This window comes from Heteronotia binoei, chromosome 8 (assembly GCF_032191835.1).
Source record: "Heteronotia binoei isolate CCM8104 ecotype False Entrance Well chromosome 8, APGP_CSIRO_Hbin_v1, whole genome shotgun sequence".
In the NCBI taxonomy this organism is placed as follows: domain Eukaryota; kingdom Metazoa; phylum Chordata; class Lepidosauria; order Squamata; family Gekkonidae; genus Heteronotia; species Heteronotia binoei.
The window spans coordinates 129,628,195-129,651,001 of NC_083230.1; the positions used below are offsets into that span (position 1 = coordinate 129,628,195).

Consider the following 22,807-nt stretch of genomic DNA (forward strand, 5'->3'; position numbering starts at 1 on the left):
ACTCTTTGGAGTGGAGGGCAGGATATAAATCTAATATCTTCATCTACCTCACAGGGTGTCTGTTGTGGGGGAGGAAGGTAAAGGAGATTTTAAGCCACTCTGAGACTCTTCAGAGTTGAGGGCGGGATATAAATCCAATATCTTCATCTACCTCACAGGGTGTCTGTTGTGGGTGGGCGGAAGGTAAAGGAGATTGTGAGCCATTCTGAGACTCTTCGGATTGGAAGGCGGGATATAAATCCAATACCTTCATCTACCTCACAGGGTGTCCGTTGTGGGGGGGGGGGGGGGGAGCAAAAGGTAAAGGAGATTGTGAGCCGCTCTGAGACTCTTCGGAGTGGAGGGCAGGATATAAATCCCATATCTTCATCTACCTCACAGGGTGTCTGTTGTGGGGGAGGAAGGGAAAGGAGATTGTGAGCCGCTCTGAGACTCTTCGGAGTGGAGGGCGGGATATAAATCCCATATCTTCATCTACCTCACAGGGTGTCTGTTGTGGGGGAGGAAGGGAAAGGAGATTGTGAGCCGCTCTGAGACTCTTCGGAGTGGAGGGCGGGATATAAATCCAATATCTTCATCTACCTCACAGGGTGTCTGTTGTGGGGGAGGAAGGGAAAGGAGATTGTGAGCCGCTCTGAGACTCTTCGGAGTGGAGGCAGGATATAAATCCAATATCTCTATTGGATATAAATCCAATAAATCCATCTTCAGAGTGGAGGGCAGGATATAAATCCCATATCTTCATCTACCTCACAGGGTGTCTGTTGTGGGGGAGGAAGGGAAAGGAGATTGTGAGCCGCTCTGAGACTCTTCAGAGTGGAGGGCGGGATATAAATCCCATATCTTCATCTACCTCACAGGGTGTCTGTTGTGGGGGAATAAGGGAAAGGAGATTGTGAGCCGCTCTGAGACTCCTCGGAGTGGAGGGCGGGATATAAATCCAATATCTTCATCTACCTCACAGGGTGTCTGTTGTGCGGGAAGAAGGGAAGGAGATTGTGAGCTGCTCTGAGACTCTTCGGAGTGGAGGGCGGGATATAAATCCAATATCTCTATTGGATATATATCCAATAAATCCATCTTCAGAGTGGAGGGCAGGATATAAATCCAATATCTTCATCTACCTCACAGGGTGTCTGTTGTGGGGGAGAAAGGGAAAGGAGACTGTGAGGCGCTCTGAGACTCTTCAGAGTGGAGGGCGGGATATAAATCCAATATCTTCATCTACCTCACAGGGTGTCTGTTGTGGGGGAAGAAGGGAAAGGAGATTGTGAGCCGCTCTGAGACACTTCGGAGTGGAGGGCAGGATATAAATCCAATATCTCTATTGGATATAAATCCAATAAATCCATCTTCAGAGTGGAGGGCAGGATATAAATCCAATATCTTCATCTACCTCACAGGGTGTCTGTTGGGGGGGGGGGTGGGAAGGTAAAGGAGATTGTGAGCCGCTCTGAGACTCTTCGGAGTGGAGGGCGGGATATAAATCCAATATCTCTATTGGATATAAATCCAATAAATCCATCTTCAGAGTGGAGGGCAGGATATAAATCCAATATCTTCATCTACCTCACAGGGTGTCTGTTGTGGGGGAGGAAGGTAAAGGAGATTGTGAGCCGCTCTGAGACTCTTCGGAGTGGAGGGCGGGATATAAATCCAATATCTTCATCTACCTCACAGGGTGTCTGTTGTGGGGGGCGGGAGGTAAAGGAGATTGTGAGCCGCTCTGAGACTCTTAGGAGTGGAGGGCGGGATATAAATCCAATATCTTCATCTACCTCACAGGGTGTCTGTTGTGGGGGAGGAAGGTAAAGGAGATCGTGAGCCGCTCTGAGACTCTTCGGAGTGGAGGGCGGGATATAAATCCAATATCTTCATCTACCTCACAGGGTGTCTGTTGTGGGGGAGGAAGGTAAAGGAGATTGTGAGCCGCTCTGAGACTCCTCAGAGTGGAGGGCGGGATATAAATCCAATATCTTCATCTACCTCACAGGGTGTCTGTTGTGGGGGGCGGGAGGTAAAGGAGATTGTGAGCCGCTCTGAGACTCTTAGGAGTGGAGGGCGGGATATAAATCCAATATCTTCATCTACCTCACAGGGTGTCTGTTGTGGGGGAGGAAGGTAAAGGAGATCGTGAGCCGCTCTGAGACTCTTCGGAGTGGAGGGCGGGATATAAATCCAATATCTTCATCTACCTCACAGGGTGTCTGTTGTGGGGGAGGAAGGTAAAGGAGATTGTGAGCCGCTCTGAGACTCTTCGGAGTGGAGGGCGGGATATAAATCCAATATCTTCATCTACCTCACAGGGTGTCTGTTGTGGGGGAGGAAGGGAAAGGAGATCGTGAGCCGCTCTGAGACTCTTCGGAGTGGAGGGCGGGATATAAATCCAATATCTTCATCTACCTCACAGGGTGTCTGTTGTGGGGGAGGAAGGGAAAGGAGATTGTGAGCCGCTCTGAGACTCTTCGGAGTGGAGGGCGGGATATAAATCCAATATCTTCATCTACCTCACAGGGTGTCTGTTGTGGGGGAGGAAGGGAAAGGAGATCGTGAGCCGCTCTGAGACTCTTCGGAGTGGAGGGCGGGATATAAATCCAATATCTTCTTATTCTTCATCTCAAGGCCGTAGATTAGATACAGGGGTTTTCTTGGCAGTAAAAAATTAAAGTGGGAGAAAGGTTAAGTGATGTAAATCCAATATCTTTTTCTTCTTCTCTCCCTCCAGAAATCTCTTCCGTGGGCTTATTTTACTGCCTCCACCTTTTCCTCTTTAACTGGCATTTGTTTTTACAGATGTTTCTTCCCTTCTGGAGAATCTTTATTCCTCAGGGCTTGAATTTTTTCATTTCTTACCTCCCTCCCCCCGTTTTTATTTTAATTAATATTTTTTTCTCCTTGATTTGTTTACTGACTTCACGTATGCCTTGCTTTTCTCCCCCACGGGAACCCAGCCAATAGTTTACAAATAATTTTGGCTCCTCCATTTTATCCTCACTGAAATCTTGTCAGGGTACCTGATCCATAACTTGCCAAGGTTAACCTGTCAAGCTTCCCTAGCAGAGGGAGGGATTCGAAGGGCTCAAAGGGTGAGTTTCCACAGGCACCACATTTTCAGTATAGTATCCAGTGCCCCTCCCCAAAATACCCTCCAAGGCTCAAAAAGATTGGACCAGGGGGTCCAATTCTAAGATCCCCAAAAGAAGGTGCCCCTCTCCTTCATTATTTCCTATGGAAGGAAGGCATTCGAAAGGTGTGCGGTCCCTTTAAATGTGATGGCCAGAACTCCCTTTGGAGTTCAATTATGCTCATCACACCCTTGCTCTTGGCTCCGCCCCCAATGTCTCCTGACTCCACCCCCAAAGTCTCCAGATATTTCTTGAATTGGACTTGGCAACCCTACTCAGGAAAGATGGCCCCAGAGGAAACGAATCGATGCAGTAGCCAAAATCACTTCCTCACCACTTTAATCCCAGTAGCTCACAAAGCAGATTTTTTTGCTTACACGACCCACAGCTTAGAGGGAGCACTGGTGTGGCTACTCTCTTTTGGCAAAGGGCTGTCTCTGTGTCAGCCTGGCAGCCGTGTTTGTCTGAAGCAGTTGAACAAAGCAGGAGTCAAGTGGCACCTTTAAGACCAACCCATTTTTATTGAGAATGTCAGCTTTCGTGTGCTCTCTAAGCGCACTTCATCAGACGAGGAATCCAGCACAATGAGCAAAGCCATACAGAGCTGAGCAGAGCCATACAGAGCTGGTAGGCAGTAGCCCAGAATGCAACAGGATACAGATTTAAGAACTAATGACAGTGAAGTAAAATTATCTGGTAGGCTGTGGTTTAGAATGTAAAATGGTACAATGGCAGAATAGTCAAATTAACAAAGTGAGCAAACCTTTGATTGGACCAGGGGGTCCAATTTATTTTAAATTTTAAATTAAAATTTTAAATGCCTCCCTTCCATAGAAAGTAATGATTGATAAAAGCACCTTCTTTTGGGGATCATAGAATTGTACCCCCGTGGTCCAATCAAAGGTTTGCTCAGTTTGTTAATTTTACTATTCTGTCGTCGTACCATTTTACATTCTAAACCACTGCTTACCAGATAATTTTACTTCACTGTCATTGAAGAAGAAGAAGTTATTGGATTTATATCCCGCTCTCCACTCCGAAGAGTCTCACAGCAGCTCACAATCTCCTTTCCCTTCCTCCCCCACAACAGACACCTTGTGAGGTGGGTGGGGCTGAGAGGGCTCTCACAGCAGCTGCCCTTTCAGGGACAGAATCTCAGAGTGGCCTACAATCTCCTTTCCCTTCCTCCCCCACAACAGACACCCTGTGAGGTGGGTGGGGCTGAGAGCTCTCTCACAGCAGCTGCCCTTTCAAGGACAGAGTCTCAGAGTGGCCTACAATCTCCTTTCCCTTCCTCCCCCACAACAGACACCCTGTGAGGTGGGTGGGGCTGAGAGCTCTCTCACAGCAGCTGCCCTTTCAAAGACAACCTCTGCCCGAGCTATGGCTGACCTAAGGCAATGCTAGCAGCTGCAAGTGGAGGAATGGGGAATCAAACCCAGTTCTCCCAGGTAAGAGTCCACACACTTAACCACTATACCAAACTGGCTCTCCAATCTGTACCATGTTGCATTCTGGGCCACTGCCTACCAGCTCTGTACGGCTCTGCTCAGCTATGTCGGGCTTTGCTCACTGTGCCGGATTCCTCGTCTGATGAAGTGGGCTTAAGAGCACACGAAAGCTGACGTTCTAAATAAAAATGGGTGGGTCTTAAAGGTGCCGCTTGACTCCTGCTTTGTTCAACATGGTTTATCTTGTGGCCTCTGAGGTAGCCAGGAGAGGTTCTGAGAAAGGAAGCCAAGGGAAGCCACAGCCTGAAGATCCAATCGCAGCAGACCGGAGAGAGGGGTGGGCTGGCACTCGGCCAAGGCCTCCTGACCTGCCACCTCCGTATCTGGCTCCGATGACCACAGCATCCCTCCCCCCCTCCCCACCCTGCAGTGGGAGGGAGTTCAGGGTCAGCAAGGTTTGGACCTTCCTTATCTCTTTTCCAGGAAATTTGGTCACTGGATTTGGCACCCAATGGTGTGTGCTGCTTGCACTTCCCCCCAGTGGTCCTCCTAACCGCAGGGTGTATAAATTCCAGGTGGCCACAGCCTTCTCAGCTTGCTCTCAGTCGGACGGAGGTTCCAAGCCTTGCAGCTGGACACAGAGGTGAGGCCTTGACCTTTCCCTTCCCTTCTCTGTCTGGAACAGGTCAGGCTCTTGAAGGAGCAGAAAAATCCCGTTTCTGGTAGAGCTGGAACTCGGGGGAGGGGGGGGAGAATGGGCGGATAGGGGAGACTTTGTTTACTGGGGTAGAGAAGAGAAGAGATGCCTAGAGGTTACTGCCTGGCGGGCTCCTTTCATTGTCTGGGGGGCTCATTCAGTCTCCTTCTTTCAAAGAGGATCGGGGTATAGGTAGGGTTGCCAAGTCCAATTCAAGAAATACCTGGGGACTTTGGGGGTTGAGCCAGGAGACTTTGGGGGTGGAGCCAGGAGACACTGCGGGTGAACCCAAGAGCAAGGGTGTGGCAAGCATCGTTGAACTCCAAAGGAGTTTTGGCCATCACATGTAAAGAGACTGCACACCTTTTAAATGCCTTTTAAAGAGCCAGTTTGGTGTAGTGGTTTAGTGTGTGTAAATGGGCAGTCTTCGCAGTGGAGGACGGGAAGCAGTGGGGTGCCGCAGGGCTCAGTACTGGGTCCCATGCTCTTTAACTTGTTCATAAATGATTTGGAGTTGAGAGTAAGCAATGAAGTGGCCAAGTTTGCAGATGGCACTAAATTGTTCAGGGTGGTGAGAACCAGAGAGGATTGTGAGGAACTCCAAAGGGATCTGCTGAGGCTGGGTGAGTGGGCGTCAACGTGGCAGATGCGGTTCAATGTGGCCAAGTGCAAAGTAATGCACATTGGGGCCAAGAATCCCAGCTACAAATACAAGTTGATGGGGTGTGAACTGGCAGAGACTGATCAAGAGAGAGATCTTGGGGTCATGATAGATAACTCACTGAAAGTGTCAAGACAGTGTGCGTTTGCAATAAAAAAGGCCAATGCCATGCTGGGAATTATTAGGAAGGGAATTGAAAACAAATCAGCCAGTATCATAATCTCTCTCTCTCGGCTTGGCTTCGCGAACGAAGATTTAAGAAGGGTGCAATAGTCCACGTTTGCTGCTGGCTCGCTGGTGGCTGACAAGACCAATGTGGGACAGGCAGGTCCGGCCACAGCGGCTGCAGGGAAAAGTCTGATTTAGGGTTGGTGCTGTAGCAGTGCGATTCTTCCTCAATCTCCTTTTGTCCTCAAGATCAGCTATGCGTGTGTTCTCAAAGGAAGAGACAGCCTGGTGGATGGTGTGCCTCCATGCTTTGCGATCTGAGGCTAGGTCAGACCACTGGTGATGGTTGATGTGACAGGTGCTAAGGGATTTCTTCAAGGAGTCCTTGTACCTCTTCTTTGGTGCCCCTCTATTTCGATGGCCGGTGGAGAGTTCACCATACAGGGCAATCTTGGGAAGGCGGTGGTTTTCCATCCTAGAAATATGCCCTGCCCAGCGCAGCTGCGTCTTCAACAGCAGTGCCTCGATGCTGGTAACCTCTGCCCGCTTGAGGACTTCAGTGTTGGTCACAAAGTCACTCCAGTGGATGTTGAGGATGGTGCGAAGGCAGCGCTGATGAAAGCGCTCAAGGAGTCGAAGGTGATGACGGTATAAAACCCACGATTCGGAGCCATAGATGAGGGTTGTCATCACAACCGCTTTGTAAACATTGATCTTTGTGCCTTTTTTCAGATGCTTGTTGCTCCACACTCTTTTGTGCAGTCGGCCAAATGCACGGTTTGCCTTTGCCAGCCTGTTGTCAATCTCCTTGTCGATCTTGGCATCTGAGGAGATGATGCACCCCAGGTAGCTGAACTGCTGGACTGTCTTCAGAACTGATTCACCCACAGTGATGCAGGGAGGGTGATAATCTTCCTAGGGTGCAGGCTGGTGGAGAACTTCTGTCTTCTTCAGACTAACTTCTAGGCCGAATAGCTTGGCAGCCTCTGCAAAGCAGGACGTCATATGCTGCAGAGCTGATACCGAGTGGGAGACGAGTGCAGCATCATCAGCAAACAGTAGCTCTCGGATGAGTTTTTCCATTGTCTTGGAGTGTGCCTTTAGTCGCCTCAGGTTGAACAGGCTGCCATCGGTGCGATAGCGGATGTAGACACCATCGTCCTCATCTAGATCTACTGCGGCTCTTTGAAGCATCATGCTAAAGAAGATCGTAAAGAGAGTTGGCGCGAGAACGCAGCCTTGCTTTACACCTGTGCCTATTGGGAAGGGCTCCGAGAGGTCGTTGCAGTGTCTGACTTGGCCTCGCTGGTCTTCGTGTAGCTGGATGATCATGCTGAGGAACCTTGGGGGACATCCTAAACGTTCCAAGATTTGCCACAGGCCTTTCCTGCTAACGGTATCGAAAGCTTTGGTAAGGTCGACAAAAGTCACATACAGAGCCTTGTTCTGTTCCCTGCATTTCTCTTGGAGCTGCCTGAGAACAAATACCATGTCGGTGGTGCTCCTGTTAGCTCTGAAGCCGCACTGGCTCTCTGGGAGGAGTTCTTCTGCAATGGTGGGCACCAGTCTGTTCAGGAGTATTCTGGCAAGGATTTTGCCTGCGATGGAGAGCAGGGTTATCCCCCGGTAGTTGGAGCAGTCTGACTTTTCCCCTTTGTTCTTGTATAGGGTGATGATGATTGCATCACGAAAGTCCTGTGGTAATTTGCCTTGTTCCCAGCAGGTAACAAGTACTTTGTGAAGTGAGCTATGTAGTACTGTGCCCCCATGCTTCCAGATCTCTGGTGGAATTCCATCAACTCCTGCTGCCTTGCCACTTTTCAGTTGCTTGATGGCTTTAACAGTCTCTTCTAGGGTGGGGATCTCATCCAACTCTGTTTTCACCGGTTGAAATGGGGTGAGGTGGATTGCTGAATCTTGAACTACGCGGTTGGCACTGAAGAGAACCTGAAAATACTCCGACCACCGGTTCAGTATGGATGCCTTGTCTGTGAGGAGCACTTGTCCGTCTGCACTATGCAAGGGACTCTGAGCCTGATATGATGGACCATATACTGCCTTCAGGGCTTCGTAGAACCCTCTTAAATCACCAGTGTCTGCACACAGCTGGGTTCTCTCTGCAAGCTTGGTCCACCACTCGTTCTGAATGTCTCGAAGCTTGCGCTGGAGGTTGCTACATGCAGCGCGAAAGGTTGCTTTTTTCCCAGGACAGGAGGGCTGAGCAAGATGTGCTTGGTAGGCAGATCTCTTTTTTGCCAGTAATTCTTGGATCTCTTGATTGTTCTCATCAAACCAGTCCTTGTTCTTCCTTGTGGAGAACCCGAGGACTTCTTCAGAGATCTGCAGGACGGTAGTTTTTAGGTGTTCCCAGACTGCTTCTGGAGAAGGGTCTGTGGGGCAACTGAGGTCCTCAATTCTTGACTGGAGTTTTGCCTGGAAGGCAGCTTTAACTTCGGCTGACTGGAGGCTGCCAACCTGAAACTTCCTCTGAGGGATACCTCCTCTCCTGGGTGTGGGTTTAAAGTGAAGACGGAGATTGCAGCGTACAAGACGATGATCCGTATGACATTCTGCGCTGGGCATTACTCGGGTGTGTAAGACATCTCGAAGGTCTCTCTGGCGCACCAGAATGTAGTCGATAAGGTGCCAATGCTTGGACCGTGGGTGCATCCAGGTTGTCTTCAGACTGTTCTTCTGCTGGAAGATAGTGTTGGTGATGGTGAGCTGGTGCTCCATGCAGAATTCTAGCAGGAGGCGCCCGTTGTCATTGCAGTTGCCAATGCCGTGTTTGCCAAGTACTCCTTTCCAGGCTTCCGAGTCTTTACCTACTCTGGCATTGAAGTCGCCAAGGATGATCACCTTGTCCTCTGTAGGGGTCTTCCGTACGAGGTTGCGTAGATCAGCATAGAACTTGTTCTTTTCTGCAGGATCTGCTTGAAGGGTTGGGGCATACACACTGAAGAGTGTTGCATGCTGCTTATTTTGAAGTGGGAGGCGCATGGACATGATGCGATCTGAGTGACCTGTTGGAAGGTTTTCGAGTTTGGAGGCAATGGAGTTCCTGACCATGAAGCCAACGCCAGAAAGGCGGCTCTCAGCCTTTGACTTACCCGACCAGTAGAGGGTATAGCCAGCACCGCGTTCTTGAAGACTACCTTCCTCAGGGAAACGGACCTCACTGAGAGCTGCTATGTCGATATTCAACCTGAGAAGTTCGTGGGCAACTAGAGCAGAGCGTCGTTCAGGGCGACCACTGCCTACTGTGTCAAGCATGGTTCTGATGTTCCAACACGCAAGCTTTAGTCTTTGCACACTTTGTGAGGCAGGTGCATGCCTTTTCTTTGTTGTTATTTTTCGACCGCAAGTAAGGATGCCCGTTGACCGCGGCTAGCCAACTGGGGTGGGGGAGACGAGCTTTGTTTAGGCCACCTTTTCTAGGCCCCTCTCCGTGTGGAGCAAGCAGTGCTGTCCCTAGATAAGGCTGCTTGGTCGTTCAGGGTGCTGCCGAAAGATGCTTTCATCTCCGGGTTAGCATCAGGCGACCAATATCCTGAACCGCCTACATGCAGGATCGGGACTGCGGCTTCCAGTGGCACCTTCCACCTGCCGTTTCGCCCCTTGCCTATCGCTGCAGGACTTGATGCGTTGTGGGTTGTGTGTGTGGATATGCCCTTCAGGCCTGCGCAGAGGAATTTTTTAGGTGAAGCGCAGTGTGCGCGGTACTGGCTCCACCCTTTCACCTGGGGGTCATCTGCCATGGCCCAGTAAGCCGGGACGCCGGCAGTGAGTCCTCCAGGTGGTAGGTGTTACATTAACGAGCTCTATCTGCCCGGGTTTGATGTTAGAGTTTTCCTTCTCTTAGGCTGATGAGGTTGGTGGGCCCAGCCTGCCCATCCGGTTATACCGCCGGACAATTCGGTCGCACCATGACGTAGCAAACTCTGTGAAAACGGGGGGGACCAGCGAGAAGGTGTTGCTACGGATGCAGTAATGCAGGAGAGGCCATTGCAGTGACCATCTGCCAGGCATAGCCAGACAGTGACCACGCGGCGTATCATAATGCCCCTGTATAAATCGATGGTGCGGTCTCATTTGGAGTACTGTGTGCAGTTCTGGTCGCCGCACCTCAAAAAGGATATTATAGCTTTAGAGAAGGTGCAGAGAAGGGCAACTAGAATGATTAAAGGGCTGGAGCACTTTCCCTATGAAGAAAGGTTGAAATGCTTGGGACTCTTTAGCTTGGAGAAACGTCGACTGCGGGGTGACATGATAGAGGTTTACAAGATAATGCATGGAATGGAGAAAGTAGAGAAAGAAGTACTTTTCTCCCTTTCTCACAATACAAGAACTCGTGGGCATTCGATGAAATTGCTGAGCAGACAGATTAAGACAGATAAAAGGAAGTACTTCTTCACCCAAAGGGTGATTAACATGTGGAATTCACTGCCACAGGAGGTGGTGGCGGCCACAAGTATAGCCACCTTCAAGATGGGTTTAGATAAAAATATGGAGCACAGGTCCATCAGTGGCTATTAGCCACAGTGTATGTGTGTATATAACATTTTTTGCCACTGTGTGACAGAGTGTTGGACTTGATGGGCCGCTGGCCTGATCCAACATGGCTTCTCTTATGTTCTTATGTTCTTATGTGTGGACTCTTATCTGGGAGAACCGGGTTTGATTCCCCAATCCTCCACTTGCAGCTGCTGGAATGGCCTTGGGTCAGCCAGAGCTCTACTTATCTGGGAGAACCGGGTTTGATTGCCCTCTTCTCCACTTGCAGCTGCTGGAATGGTCTTAGGTCAGCCAGAGCTCTCTTTGATTCCCCTCTTCTCCACTTGCACCTGCAGGAATGGCCTTGGGTTAACCATAGCTCTGACAGAGGTTGTCCTTGAAATGGCAGCTGCTGTGAGAGCCCTCTCAGCCCCACCCACCTCACAGGGTGTCTGTTGTGGGGGGATAAGATATAGGAGATTGTAATCCGGTCTGAGTCTCTGATTCAGAGAGAAGGGCGGGGTATAAATCGGCAATTCTTCTTTTTCTTCTTCTTTCTTCCATTGGAAATAATGAAGGATAAGGGCACCTTTTTGCGGGCTCATAGAATTGGACCCCCTAGTGCAATCATTTTGAATCATGGGGGGTGTTTTGCAAAAAGGCATCAAATGCTATGCTGCAAATTTGGTGCCTCTAATTTCAAAGGCACCCCCCCGAGCCCTAGATACCCACAGGTCAATTCTCCATTATACCCTATGGGAATCAGTCTCCATAGGGAATAATGGAGTGCCAGCAAACATTCCCCCTGCACTTTCTGATGACCCTAAAGTGGGGGGAGGGCCTCCAAACCGGGGGATCCCCTGCCCCCGCCTGGGGATTGGCAACCCTAGGTATAGGATGGCTCTTCTTGTTTTCTGCAGTCCACAACAGTGCTCCCTCTAAGCTGAGCCAGCTCACAAATTTTTAGCCTCTGGCTCACGCATTTCTGTCTTAGCTCAGGAAGGAGGACCGCAGAGCACACTAATTTATGCTCCCAATAATTTAGCGCACAACTTTAATGCCAGTAGAATTTTTGCTCTGCAGCTTAGAGGGAACCAAGAGGGATCGTCTTCAGGGTCCTGACAGACCGAGAGAGTTTCTTTAAGTTCCGTTTGTAATTTAAGGGTTGCCAATCCCCAGGTAAGGGCAGGAGATCCTCTGGTTTGGAGGCCCTTCCCCCTCTTCAGGATTATCAGAAAGGGGGGGGGAGAAATGTCCACTGGGCCCTCCATTATACTCTATGCAGGCCAGCCTCCATAGAATTCAATGGACAATCGATCCGTGGGTGTCTGGAACTCTGGGAGGCTGTTTTTTGAGGAAGAGGACCCAAGTTTTCAGAATAGCACCTGGTGGCTCTCCTCAAAATCCCTTCCAAGTTTCAAAAAGATTGGACCAGGGGGTCCAATTCTATGAGCCCCCAAAGAAGGTGCCCAGATCCTTCATTGTATCCAAAGGGAGGAAGGCGTTTAAAACGAAAGTGGTGGCCAGAGCTTTTTTGTAGCAGGAACTCCTTTGCCTATTAGGCCACACCCCCTGATGTAGTAAATCCTCCTGGAGCTTACAGTAGGCCCTCTATTAAGAGCCCTATAAGCTCTTGGAGGAATGGCTACATCAGTGGGGTGTGGCCTAATATGCAAAGGAGTTCCTTCTACAAGAACGCCCTGGTGATGGCCAGAATTCCCTTCCGATTTCGATCTCGCTTGTCACAACCTTCCTCCTGGCTCCACCCCCAAAGTCCCCAGATGTTTCCTGAGTCAGACCTGGTAACCCTCGTTTGTCTGCTGCCTTCGCAGAAAGGAGAAGAAGCAAGATGGGACCCGGAACCCTTTTTAGCCTCCTCTTCTGCCAGCTTCTCTTCCTGGCCTCTGGTGACCCGGTAGAGGCAGGAGAGAAAAACCCGACTGCTGCAGAACCGGAAGACTTCAGCTACTTGCATGCGGAATATAAGCCCCATCAGGACAAACGGTGCCACAAGATGTGGAAGAACTACGGCTTCTACTGCTACCGGTACTTCAACACCCTCAAGAATTTCACCGAGGCAGAGGTGAGGTTCAGGACCCGTTCTTTCAGACAAGCACACACCCGCCTGCTCCTCTTCTTGCCCAAGGGGGGAGACGCAGGCAGGAAGGAGGGAAGTCCTCTTTACCCAGAAGACCTCGGGCCAGGACATCATCGGCAGAGGACAGCTGGCATGAGATCCCAGGAGGAGGACAGTGCCAACGTCACTCTTGGCTCTCCTTCGGGATCGGTTGGCTCCTCCTTACTCCTCTTCTTTTCAGAGTGTCTCAGTGAGCCTCTTCAAAGAGCCAGTTTGGTGTAGTGGTGAAGTGTGCGGACTCTTATCTGGGAGAACCCAGTTTGATTCCCCACTCCTCCACTTGCACCTGCTGGAATGGCCTTGGGTCAGCCAGAGCTCTCTTATCTGGGAGAACCGGGTTTGATTCCCCACTCCTTCACTTGCAGCTGCTGGAATAGCCTTGGGTCAGCCAGAGCTCTCTTATCTCGGAGAACCGGGTTTGATTCCCTCCCCCTCCACTTGGAGCTGCGGGAATGGCCTTGGGACAGCCAGAGCTCTCTTATCTGGAAGAAAAGGGATTGATTCCCCATTCCTCCACTTGCACCTGCTGGAATAGCCTTGGGTCAGCCAGAGCTCTCTTATCTCGGAGAACCGGGTTTGATTCCCTCCTCCTCCACTTACAGCTGCTGGAATGGCCTTGGATCAGCCAGAGCTCTCTTATCTGGGAGAACCAGGAATGATTCCCCACTCCTCCACTTGCAGCTGCTGGAATGGCCTTGGGTCAACCAGAGCTCTCTTATCTGGGAGAACCGGGTTTGATTCCCCACTCCTCCACTTGGAGCTGCGGGAATGGCCTTGGGTCAGCCAGAGCTCGCTTATCTGGAAGAAAAGGGTTTGATTCCCCATTCCTCCACTTGCAGCTCCTGGAATGGCCTTGGGTCAGCCATCAATCTCTTTTCTGGAAGAACCGGGTTTGATTCTCCCCTCCTGCACTTGAAGCTGCTGGAATGGCCTTGGGTCAGCTGCTGGAATGGCCTTGCGTCAGCCAGAGCTCTTTTATCTCGGAGAACCGGGTTTGATTCCCCACTCCTCCACTTGCAGCTGCTGGAATGGCCTTGGGTCAGCCAGAGCTCTCTTATTTGGAAGAACCGGGTTTGATTCCCCACTCCTCCACTTGCAGCTGCTGGAATTGCCTTGGGTCAGCCATCGATCTCTTATTTGGGAGAACTGGGTTTGATTCCTCACTCCTCCACTTGGAGCTGCTGGAATGGCCTTGGGTCAGCCAGAGCTCTCTTATTTGGAAGAACCGAGTTTGATTTCCCACTCCTCCACTTGCAGCTGCTGGAATGGCCTTGGGTCAGCCAGAGCTCTCTTATCTCGAAGAACTAGGATTGATTACCCACTCCTCCACTTGCAGCTGCTGGAATGGCCTTGGGTCAGCCAGAGCTCTCTTATCTGGAAGAACTAGGTTTGATTCCCCACTCCTCCACTTGCAGCTGCTGGAATGGCTTTGGGTCAGCCAGAGCTCTCTTATCTGGAAGAACTAGGTTTGATTCCCCACTCCTCCACTTGCAGCTGCTGGAATAGCTTTGGGTCAGCCAGAGCTCACTTATCTGGAAGAACTGGGTTTGATTCCCCCCTCCTCTACTTGCAACTGCTGGAATGGCCTTGGGTCAGTCATGGCTCTCTTATCTGGGAGAACCGGGTTGGATTCCCCACTCCTCCGCTTCCAGCTGCTGGAATGGCCTTGGGTCATCCAGGGCTCTCTTATCTGGGAGAACCGGGTTTGATTCCCCACTCCTCCACTTGCAGCTGCTGAAATGGCCTTGGGTCAGCCATAGCTCTTTTATCTGGGAGAACTGGGTTTGATTCCCCACTCCTACACTTGTAGCTGCTGGAATGGCCTTGGGTCAGCCATAGCTCTCTTATCTGGGAGAACCGGGTTTGATTCCCCCCTCCTCCACTTGCACCTGCTGGAATGGCCTTGGGTCAGCCATAGCTCTCTTATCTGGGAGAACCGGGTTTGATTCCCCCCTCCTCCACTTGCAGCTACTGGAATGGCTTTGGGTCAGCCATAGCTCTCTTATCTGGGAGAACCAGGTTTGATTCCCCACTCCTCCACTTGCACCTGCTGGAATGGCTTTGCGTCAGCCAAAGCTCTCTTATCTTGGAGAACCGGGTTTGATTCCCCACTCCTCCACTTGGAGCTGCTGGAATGGCCTTGGGTCAGCCAGAGCTCTCTTATCTGGGAGAACCGGGTTTGATTCCCCACTCCTCCACTTGCAGCTGCTGGAATGGCCTTGGGTCAGCCAGAGCTCTCTTATCTGGGAGAACTGGGTTTGATTCCCCACTCCTCCACTTGCAGCTGCTGGAATGGCCTTGGGTCAGCCAGAGCTCTCTTATCTGGAAGAACCAGGTTTGATTCCCCCCTCCTCTACTTGCAACTGCTGGAACAGCCTTGGGTCAGCCATGGATGTCTTATCTGGAAGAACCGGGTTTGATTGCCCCCTCCTCCAGTTGCACCTGCTGAATGGCTTTGAGTCAGCTAGAGCTCTCGAGAAGTTGTCCTTGAAAAGGCAGCTTTTGTGAGAACTTTCTCAGCCCCACCTGCCTCACAGGGTGTCTGTTGTTGTGGGGGAGGAAGATAAAGTAGATTGTGAGCTGCTCTGTGACTCTTAGGTTTTAGGGTGGGGTATAAATCTGCAGTCTTTTCCTTCTCCTTCTTCTTCCTCCTCCAACTGCCTTCTCTTGTCCTTTCTGCAGGACGAATGCCAGAGTAATGGTTGGTACACCCACCTCACCTCCATCTCATCGTTTGATGACTCCGACTTCCTTGCTGATCTGGTCAAGGCTGAAAACGACGTTTGGATTGGCTTGCATAATGTGAAGGACGTGAGTTCAACCAGATCACCACACTGGCACCAATCCCTACCCCAGATTTGCTCCTTCGTCACGTCGCTTGAGCTTTGCCCCCCCCTCCCCTCCCGGGTCAAACCCAGCTGCCTCCAATTCAGCAGCGGACATGAAAGAATTAGCCAGAGAGTCCAGAAAAGGATGACCTTGGTAGGCCGAAAACGGGGCTAAAACCAATTAAATGAATTTTAACAGGGATAAATGTGTTCAGTTTTGGGCACCACATTTTAAGAAGGATCTAGACAAGCTGGAACGAGTCCAGAGGAGGGCGACCAAGATGGTGAGGGGTCTGGAAGTCCTATGAGGAAAGCTTGAAGGAGCTGGGCACGTTTAGCCTGGAGAGGAGGCGGCTGAGAGGTGAGAGGATCACCATCTTCAAGTCCTTGAAGGGCTGTCATGGAGGATGGGGTGGAATTGTTTTCTGTGCCCCTGGAAGGTAGGACCAGAATCAATGGGTTGAAATTAAATCAAAAGAGTTTCTGGCTCAACGTTAGGAAGAACTTCCTGACCCATAGAGCTATTCCTCAGTGGAACAGGCTTCCTCCTCGGGAGGTGGTGGGCTCTCCTTCTTTGGAGGATTTTCAACAGAGGCTAGAGGGCCATCTGACAACAATGAAGATCCTGTGAATTTAGGGGGAGGTGTTTGTGAGTTTCCTTTATTGTGCAGGGGGTTGGACTAGATGACTCTAGAGATCCCTTCCATCTCTATGAATCTATGAAGGGACATACAGCTTTAGTAGTTTGCCAAGTCCAATTCAAGAAATATCTGGGGACTTTGAGGGTGGAGCCATAAGCAAAGTTGTGACAAGCATAATTGAACTCCAAAGTAAGTTCTCTCCATCACATTTAAGGGGACCACATACCTTTTTAATGCCTTCCCTACATTAGAAATAATGAAGGATAGGGGCATATTTTTGGGGGGCTCATGGAATTGGACCCCCTGGTCCAATCATTTTGAAACTTGTAGAGCATTTTGAGGAGTCTCATCCGATGCTACATTGAAAATTTGGTACCTCTACCTCAAACAACTGCCCCTGCAGAGCCCCAGATATCCTGGGATTAATTCTCCATTATACCTTATGGTCCAGCAGACATTTCCCTTCCTCTACCCCCACCCCCCCCCCCCCCCCGTTTCTGATGACCCTGAAGCTCCAGAGGGCCTCCAAACCAGGGCTCCCCTGCCCCCACCTGGGGATTGGCACCTCTGCTCACGAGTTGCTGAATGTTCAAGTTTTTCCCAGCAACACAGGGCAACCAAAGGTTGAAGGTTACCTTCACACTCTGCAAACGACTTCTGCAAGGATTGTGCAGCCAACGGAGGGTATGGGCTCCTTTCACAGCCACGTTGTTCTGCCTCTTCCCCTCCCCTTCAACCTTAAAGACGCAGATACACCATCCCAAAAGGAAGGCTTTCTAAGTAGAGACTGAAGCCTCCGGAGGTGGAAAGTCACATGATGGCTGTTGGGGCGGGGCTTCCCCCTGCCGGCCCACTGACTGGGGGCGGGAAGGAGCCTGGGAAAGCGGGAGAACACCCCCCCCCCCCAGGACCTGGGGATTGGCAAGCCTAAGCTTTGGGGAGGCAGAACTCCGAGCTCATGAAATGCACGCCAACACAAAGGTGTGCTGTTGGCCATGGCCCTTTGCAGGTAGTCCACACATATTGGAGGGGACACAAGCATCACAGCACACACAAACACACAACCAAACACCCCCCACCCGTAGCTACAGGCTTCACTCTGTGTGCCATATCTTTCTCTCCCCTAGTGCAGCAAATGGATCTGGACTGACGGAACAACTTACAATAAAAACTACGCCCCTTGGGGTCCCGGGGAACCCAGTGACTGTAACGGCACTCAAGTGTGTGTTCAGCTGATGCATTCCTCAAGTAAGTTCCTTCAAGACACAGAAATCAGGATCTCAGGCTGTGCCGGGCATGGTTAAATGTGCGGACTCTTATCTGGGAGAACCAGGTTTGATTCCCCACTCCTCAACTTGCACCTGCTGGAATGGCCTTGGGTCAGCCAGAGCTCTCTTATCTGGGAGAACCAGGTTTGATCCCCCACTCCTCCACTTGCACCTGCTGGAATGGCCTTGGGTCAGCCAGAGCTCTCTTATCTGGGAGAACCAGGTTTGATCCCCCACTCCTCCACTTGCACCTGCTGGAATGGCCTTGGGTCAGCCAGAGCTCTCTTATCTGGGAGAACCAGGTTGGATTCCCACTCCTCCACTTGCAGCTGCTGGAATGGTCTTGGGTCAGCCAGAGCTCTCTTATCTGGGAGAACCGGGCTTGATTCCCCACTCCTCCACTTGCAGCTGCCGGAATGGCCTTGGGTCAGCCAGAGCTCTCTTATGTGGGAGAACCAGGTTTGATTCCCCACTCCTCCACTTGCACCTGCTGGAATGGCCTTGGGTCAGCCAGAGCTCTCTTATCTGGGAGAACCAGGTTGGATTCCCCACTCCTCCACTTGCAGCTGCTGGAATGGTCTTGGGTCAGCCAGAGCTCTCTTATCTGGGAGAACCGGGCTTGATTCCCCACTCCTCCACTTGCAGCTGCCGGAATGGCCTTGGGTCAGCCAGAGCTCTCTTATGTGGGAGAACCAGGTTTGATTCCCCACTCCTCCACTTGCACCTGCTGGAATGGCCTTGGGTCAGCCAGAGCTCTCTTATCTGGGAGAACCAGGTTTGATCCCCCACTCCTCCACTTGCACCTGCTGGAATGGCCTTGGGTCAGCCAGAGCTCTCTTATCTGGGAGAACCAGGTTGGATTCCCCACTCCTCCACTTGCAGCTGCTGGAATGGCCTTGGGTCAGCCAGAGCTCTCTTATCTGGGAGAACAGGGTTTGATTCCCCACTCCTCCACTTGCAGCTGCTGGAATGCCTTGGGTCAGCCAGAGCTCTCTTATCTGGGAGAACCGGGCTTGATTCCCCACTCCTCCACTTGCAGCTGCCGGAATGGCCTTGGGTCAGCCAGAGCTCTCTTATCTGGGAGAACCAGGTTTGATCCCCCACTCCTCCACTTGCACCTGCTGGAATGGCCTTGGGTCAGCCAGAGCTCTCTTATCTGGGAGAACCAGGTTGGATTCCCCACTCCTCCACTTGCAGCTGCTGGAATGGCCTTGGGTCAGCCAGAGCTCTCTTATGTGGGAGAACCGGGTTTGATTCCCCACTCCTCCACTTGCAGCTGCCAAAATGGCCTTTGGTCAGCCAGAGCTCTCTTATCTGGGAGAACCGGGTTGGATTCCCCACTCCTCCACTTGCAGCTGCTGGGATGGCCTTGGGTCAGCCACAGCTCTCTTATCTGGGAGAACCGGGTTGGATTCCCCACTCCTCCACTTGCAGCTCCTGGAAGGGCCTTGGGTCAGCCACAGCTCTCTTATCTGGGAGAACCGGGTTGGATTCCTCACTCCTCCACTTGCAGCTGCTGGAAGGGCCTTGGGTCAGCCAGAGCTCTGGCAGAGGTTGTCCTTGAAAGGGCAGCTGCTGTGGGCTTTGAGAGAAGAAGAATCTCCTTTACCTTCCCCCCCACACCCACAACAGACACAACAGACAGGTAGGTGGGGTTGAGAGAGCTCTTGCAGCAGCTGCTCTTTCAAGGACAACTCCTATGAGAGCTGTGGCTGACCCAAGGCCATTCCAGCAGCTGCAAGTGGAGTGGGAAATGAAACCCGGTTCTCCCAGATAAGAGTCCGCCCATTTCACCACTACACCTAACTGGCTCTCAGAGCCACACAATGGGTGTTTTTACATTCAGTTTGATCCAGAGTTTTAGAGTCTTCAAATTGTCTGCCACCGTTCCACTGTAATTATTTTCCTTTTAGATTTGTGAATTTGCTCTGCGCATTTTGTGTAGCCAAAGTTCTATATTGCCTGCTGAAAGCATTTCAATTCTGATCAGAGGGCTGCCGGAATACCAGTGCTTAGTTAAATGGATAAGATTGCTTGGAAATCATGTCAACTCTGCAAAAACATACAAATGTAAATTACAAGATGAGAGAAGCAATGATATGTAAAAATTTCAAGTGCTGTCAGTTCTCATGCAAATTACTGCGCCTTGGCGTGGCTTTTGGAGGAGTCTTTTAAAATGCATGAAAACTTCTACAATACAAGTTTGAAATACCTGTGGAGAAATGACTGGATCAAAACTAGTTTCGAGAAAAACATTGCAGCAGCAGCGCCAGAACTCATCTCACTGAAACAAATGTAGATGCTTCAGGCAGCAACGATGCAAAACAGTTGTGAGAACGTTAGGGAATGTGAAAGTTGAGTTTCCAATGCGGTGATAGAGAGTCACGAACTGTCGGTGTAAAAACACGCAATATGTATGAAAGGGCCACAGCCTGGCCACCCCTGCTCTGGACCGTTCAGATTCCAACCCTGTGAAACGTAGCGTCCCGCAGCCTGATCTCCGGAGGGTGCCAAGGGGAAAGTCTGTCCCCCAGCCCATGAGCTGCTGCTACGGAGACTAACCAGATTGTGCCTTGGACTGACGGGCCTCTCTTTCTTTCTGCCTTACAGAATTCCACCTGTGGAAGGACGTGGATTGTAGTACCAGAACTGGCTACATTTGTGAAGCTCCTTTAAAACAATGAAGTGTTTCTGAAGAGGGCGATCAGCTTTTGGGGTGCTCCGGAAGCAGGAGCTGGTGATTATCCAGACGGGCACCCCATTCCGTATCTGCCGAATGCTGCCCTCTGCACGTCTCTCTCTATGACTCGCTCAATATTACTCAATATAACTCAGTCAATATTACTGCTATTTTTAGAGAACCAGTTTGGTGTAGTGGTTAAGTGTGTGGACTCTTATCTGGGAGAACCGGGTTTGATTCCCCACTCCTCCACTGGCACCTGCTTGGATCAGCCAGAGCTCTGGCAAAGGTTGTCCTTGAAAGGGCAGCTGCTGTGAGAGCCCTCTCAGCTCCACCCACCTCACAGGGTGTCTGTTGTGGGGGAAGAAGATAAAGGAGATTGTAAGCTGCTCTGAGTCTCTGATTCAGGGAGAAGAGCAGGGTATAAATCTGCAATTCTTCTTCCTCTTCTTCTTCTTCTTTTTCTTCTTCTTCTATTGCCTGGTCAACATTAAATCCCTTCTCTGAACATTTCCAGTTTGTTCCTTTTGTGATCTCATGGGGGCAAGGAAATAAACTGCTGTGCTCACACGACTGGCTGGATGTAACACGCATCTTTATTGTAACACGCTTCAGACTAATGCAGAGACTGAAAAAGAGAAGAATCCAGGGGGCTGAGTTTTTCCTCCAACCCATAATCAGGCTCCAGTTTAACTCTTTATTCTCCATTTTACTCAGGCCTCAGATTCAGCAGGAGCTCACAGGAGCTCCTGAGGCTTTCTGAGGGTTCCCCCTTCTCCTCCTCCCCACCTTCCTTGTCCATTGGATAGTAGGTGCAGCTGCACAACAATCCCTGGATTAGAAGAGCGGGCAGCCAGCCAGCCACCAGGGGCTCTGCCACACCCCCAGCAGCCCTCCTTAACCCCTGGAGAAGCCCGTGCCCACCCTTTCTCCACTTCTGATGTGATTTTGGGCAGTGGGTGGCATGCTGGCCTTTCGACTGAGTGGGCGGCCCAGGAGAGCCCCAGGTGAGCGAGGCCTGGTTGGGCTGGCTGGATCTCTAGCCTGCCCAAGCAGGCCTCGCTCACCTGGGGCTCTCCTTTCTTACATCAGGTTGCTTTGGGCTGGTGGGTGGTGAGTTATGCTATTGAGCTTCACCACCTATTTTTCTATAAAATGACCCCTGATTTTACTACATCCCTCCCCGTTTAACTTTTTCCACCTTAGTAATCACCCGAACGTAGTCTTCTGAACAACCAAGAGCTCTTCTTGCTCTCCCTCGATGGAGCTTTGCTTCTGCCTCATCATCCCTGGGTCTGGGAAGGTCCATTTCTTCAGAATCCTCCTTAATCTGTGACCTGGAAGGGGCCATCGAAGTACGGGGGACGTCTGCCTCTGAAATGCATCCTCACGCTCTCTCGCATTAGGAAAGGGAAGATCATGAGCTGCCCTGGTTCTTCTTCCAAGCCTCGGAAATACAGACCTCAGGAATGCAAATCATCATGACTGAGCTGAAGGCTCTCTAAGAAATTAGCTGGCATTACGAGAGGACATTCCCTGGGAGGTGGGGGGCTCCCATGACACCCCCGGTCCTGAGGCTTGGGAAGAGAACTGCAAGGGGCGGGGGGCAGCCAACAAATTATTGTTTTCCAGCCACAATTCCTACCGCATCTTTTCCTTGAGAGCCAGTTTGGTGTAGTGGTGAAGTGAGCGGACTCTTATCTGGGAGAACCGGGTTTGATTCCCCACTCCTCCACGTACAGCTGCTGGAATGGCCTTGGGTCAGCCATAGCTCTGGCAGAGGTTTTCTTTGAAAGGGCAGCTTCTGGGAGAGTCCTCTCAGCCTCGCCCACCTTACAGGGTGTCTGTTGTGGGGGGAGGAAGGTAAAGGAAATTGTGAGCTGCTCTGACTCTTCAGAGTGGAGGGCAGGATATAAATCCAATATCTTCATCTACCTCACAGGGTGTCTGTTGTGGGGGGAGGAAGGGAAAGGAGATTGTGAGCCGCTCTGAGACTCTTCGGAGTGGAGGGCGGGATATAAATCCAGTATCTTCATCTACCTCACAGGGTGTCTGTTATGGGGGAGGAAGGGAAAAGAGATTGTGAGCCGCTCTGAGACTTTCGGAGTGGAGAGCAGGATATAAATCCAATATCTTCATCTACCTCAAAGGGTGTCTGTTGTGGGGGAGGAGGAAAGTAAAGGAGATTGTGACCACTCTGAGACTCAGATTCAGAGTATAGGGTGGGATATAAATTCAATATCATCATCTTCTTCTTCTCCTCCTCCTCTGGACCCATTCAAGTGGGTAGTGGGGTCTTTCAGAGCCACACAATATGTGTGATAGAGCCACATGTGGCTCCTGATCCGCTGTTTGGCCACCCCTCCTTTAGAGAGTCAGACGGATAGATCCTTCCTTTCCACGGCACTGGTGCCTTCCGTTTGATGGGTAGACTGCTCCTCTCTGGGTCTTCCCTCCATCCTAGCTTATGAGACTGGACAGCGGGAGAGCTTCTAGTGTCCTGGCCCCACTGACGGACCTCCTCATGGGACCTGGGTGTTTTTTTTTTTTTGGCCTCTGTGTGACACAGAGTGTTGGACTGGAAAGGCCACTGGCCTGACACAAAATGGCTTCTCTTATGTTCTTATGTGACACAGCGTGTTGGACTGTTGCCCCTC

The 22,807-nt window shown here is 50.9% G+C and overlaps 1 protein-coding gene across 1 annotated transcript; it reads left to right on the forward strand.

Moving 5' to 3' along the window:
- Window positions 1-5,079: 5,079 nt before the first annotated feature.
- LOC132576674 (C-type lectin mannose-binding isoform-like) lies at window positions 5,080-20,723 on the forward strand. Its single transcript, XM_060246045.1, has 5 exons — window positions 5,080-5,219; window positions 12,429-12,679; window positions 15,416-15,544; window positions 17,330-17,450; window positions 20,081-20,723. The coding sequence occupies exons 2-5, from the start codon at window positions 12,446-12,448 to the stop codon at window positions 20,152-20,154; spliced, it is 558 nt and encodes a 185-aa protein (XP_060102028.1). The 5' UTR covers window positions 5,080-5,219; window positions 12,429-12,445; the 3' UTR covers window positions 20,155-20,723.
- The last annotated feature ends 2,084 nt before the right edge of the window (window positions 20,724-22,807 follow it).

Bases quoted from the DNA above. Each gene is read 5' to 3' on its own strand.
- LOC132576674 (XM_060246045.1), top strand. From the start codon at position 12,446: ATGGGACCCGGAACCCTTTTTAGCCTCCTCTTCTGCCAGCTTCTCTTC. The intron at 15,545-17,329 runs GTGAGTTCAACC...TCTCTCCCCTAG, and splicing joins GCTTGCATAATGTGAAGGAC to TGCAGCAAATGGATCTGGAC. The intron at 17,451-20,080 runs GTAAGTTCCTTC...TCTGCCTTACAG, and splicing joins TCAGCTGATGCATTCCTCAA to AATTCCACCTGTGGAAGGAC.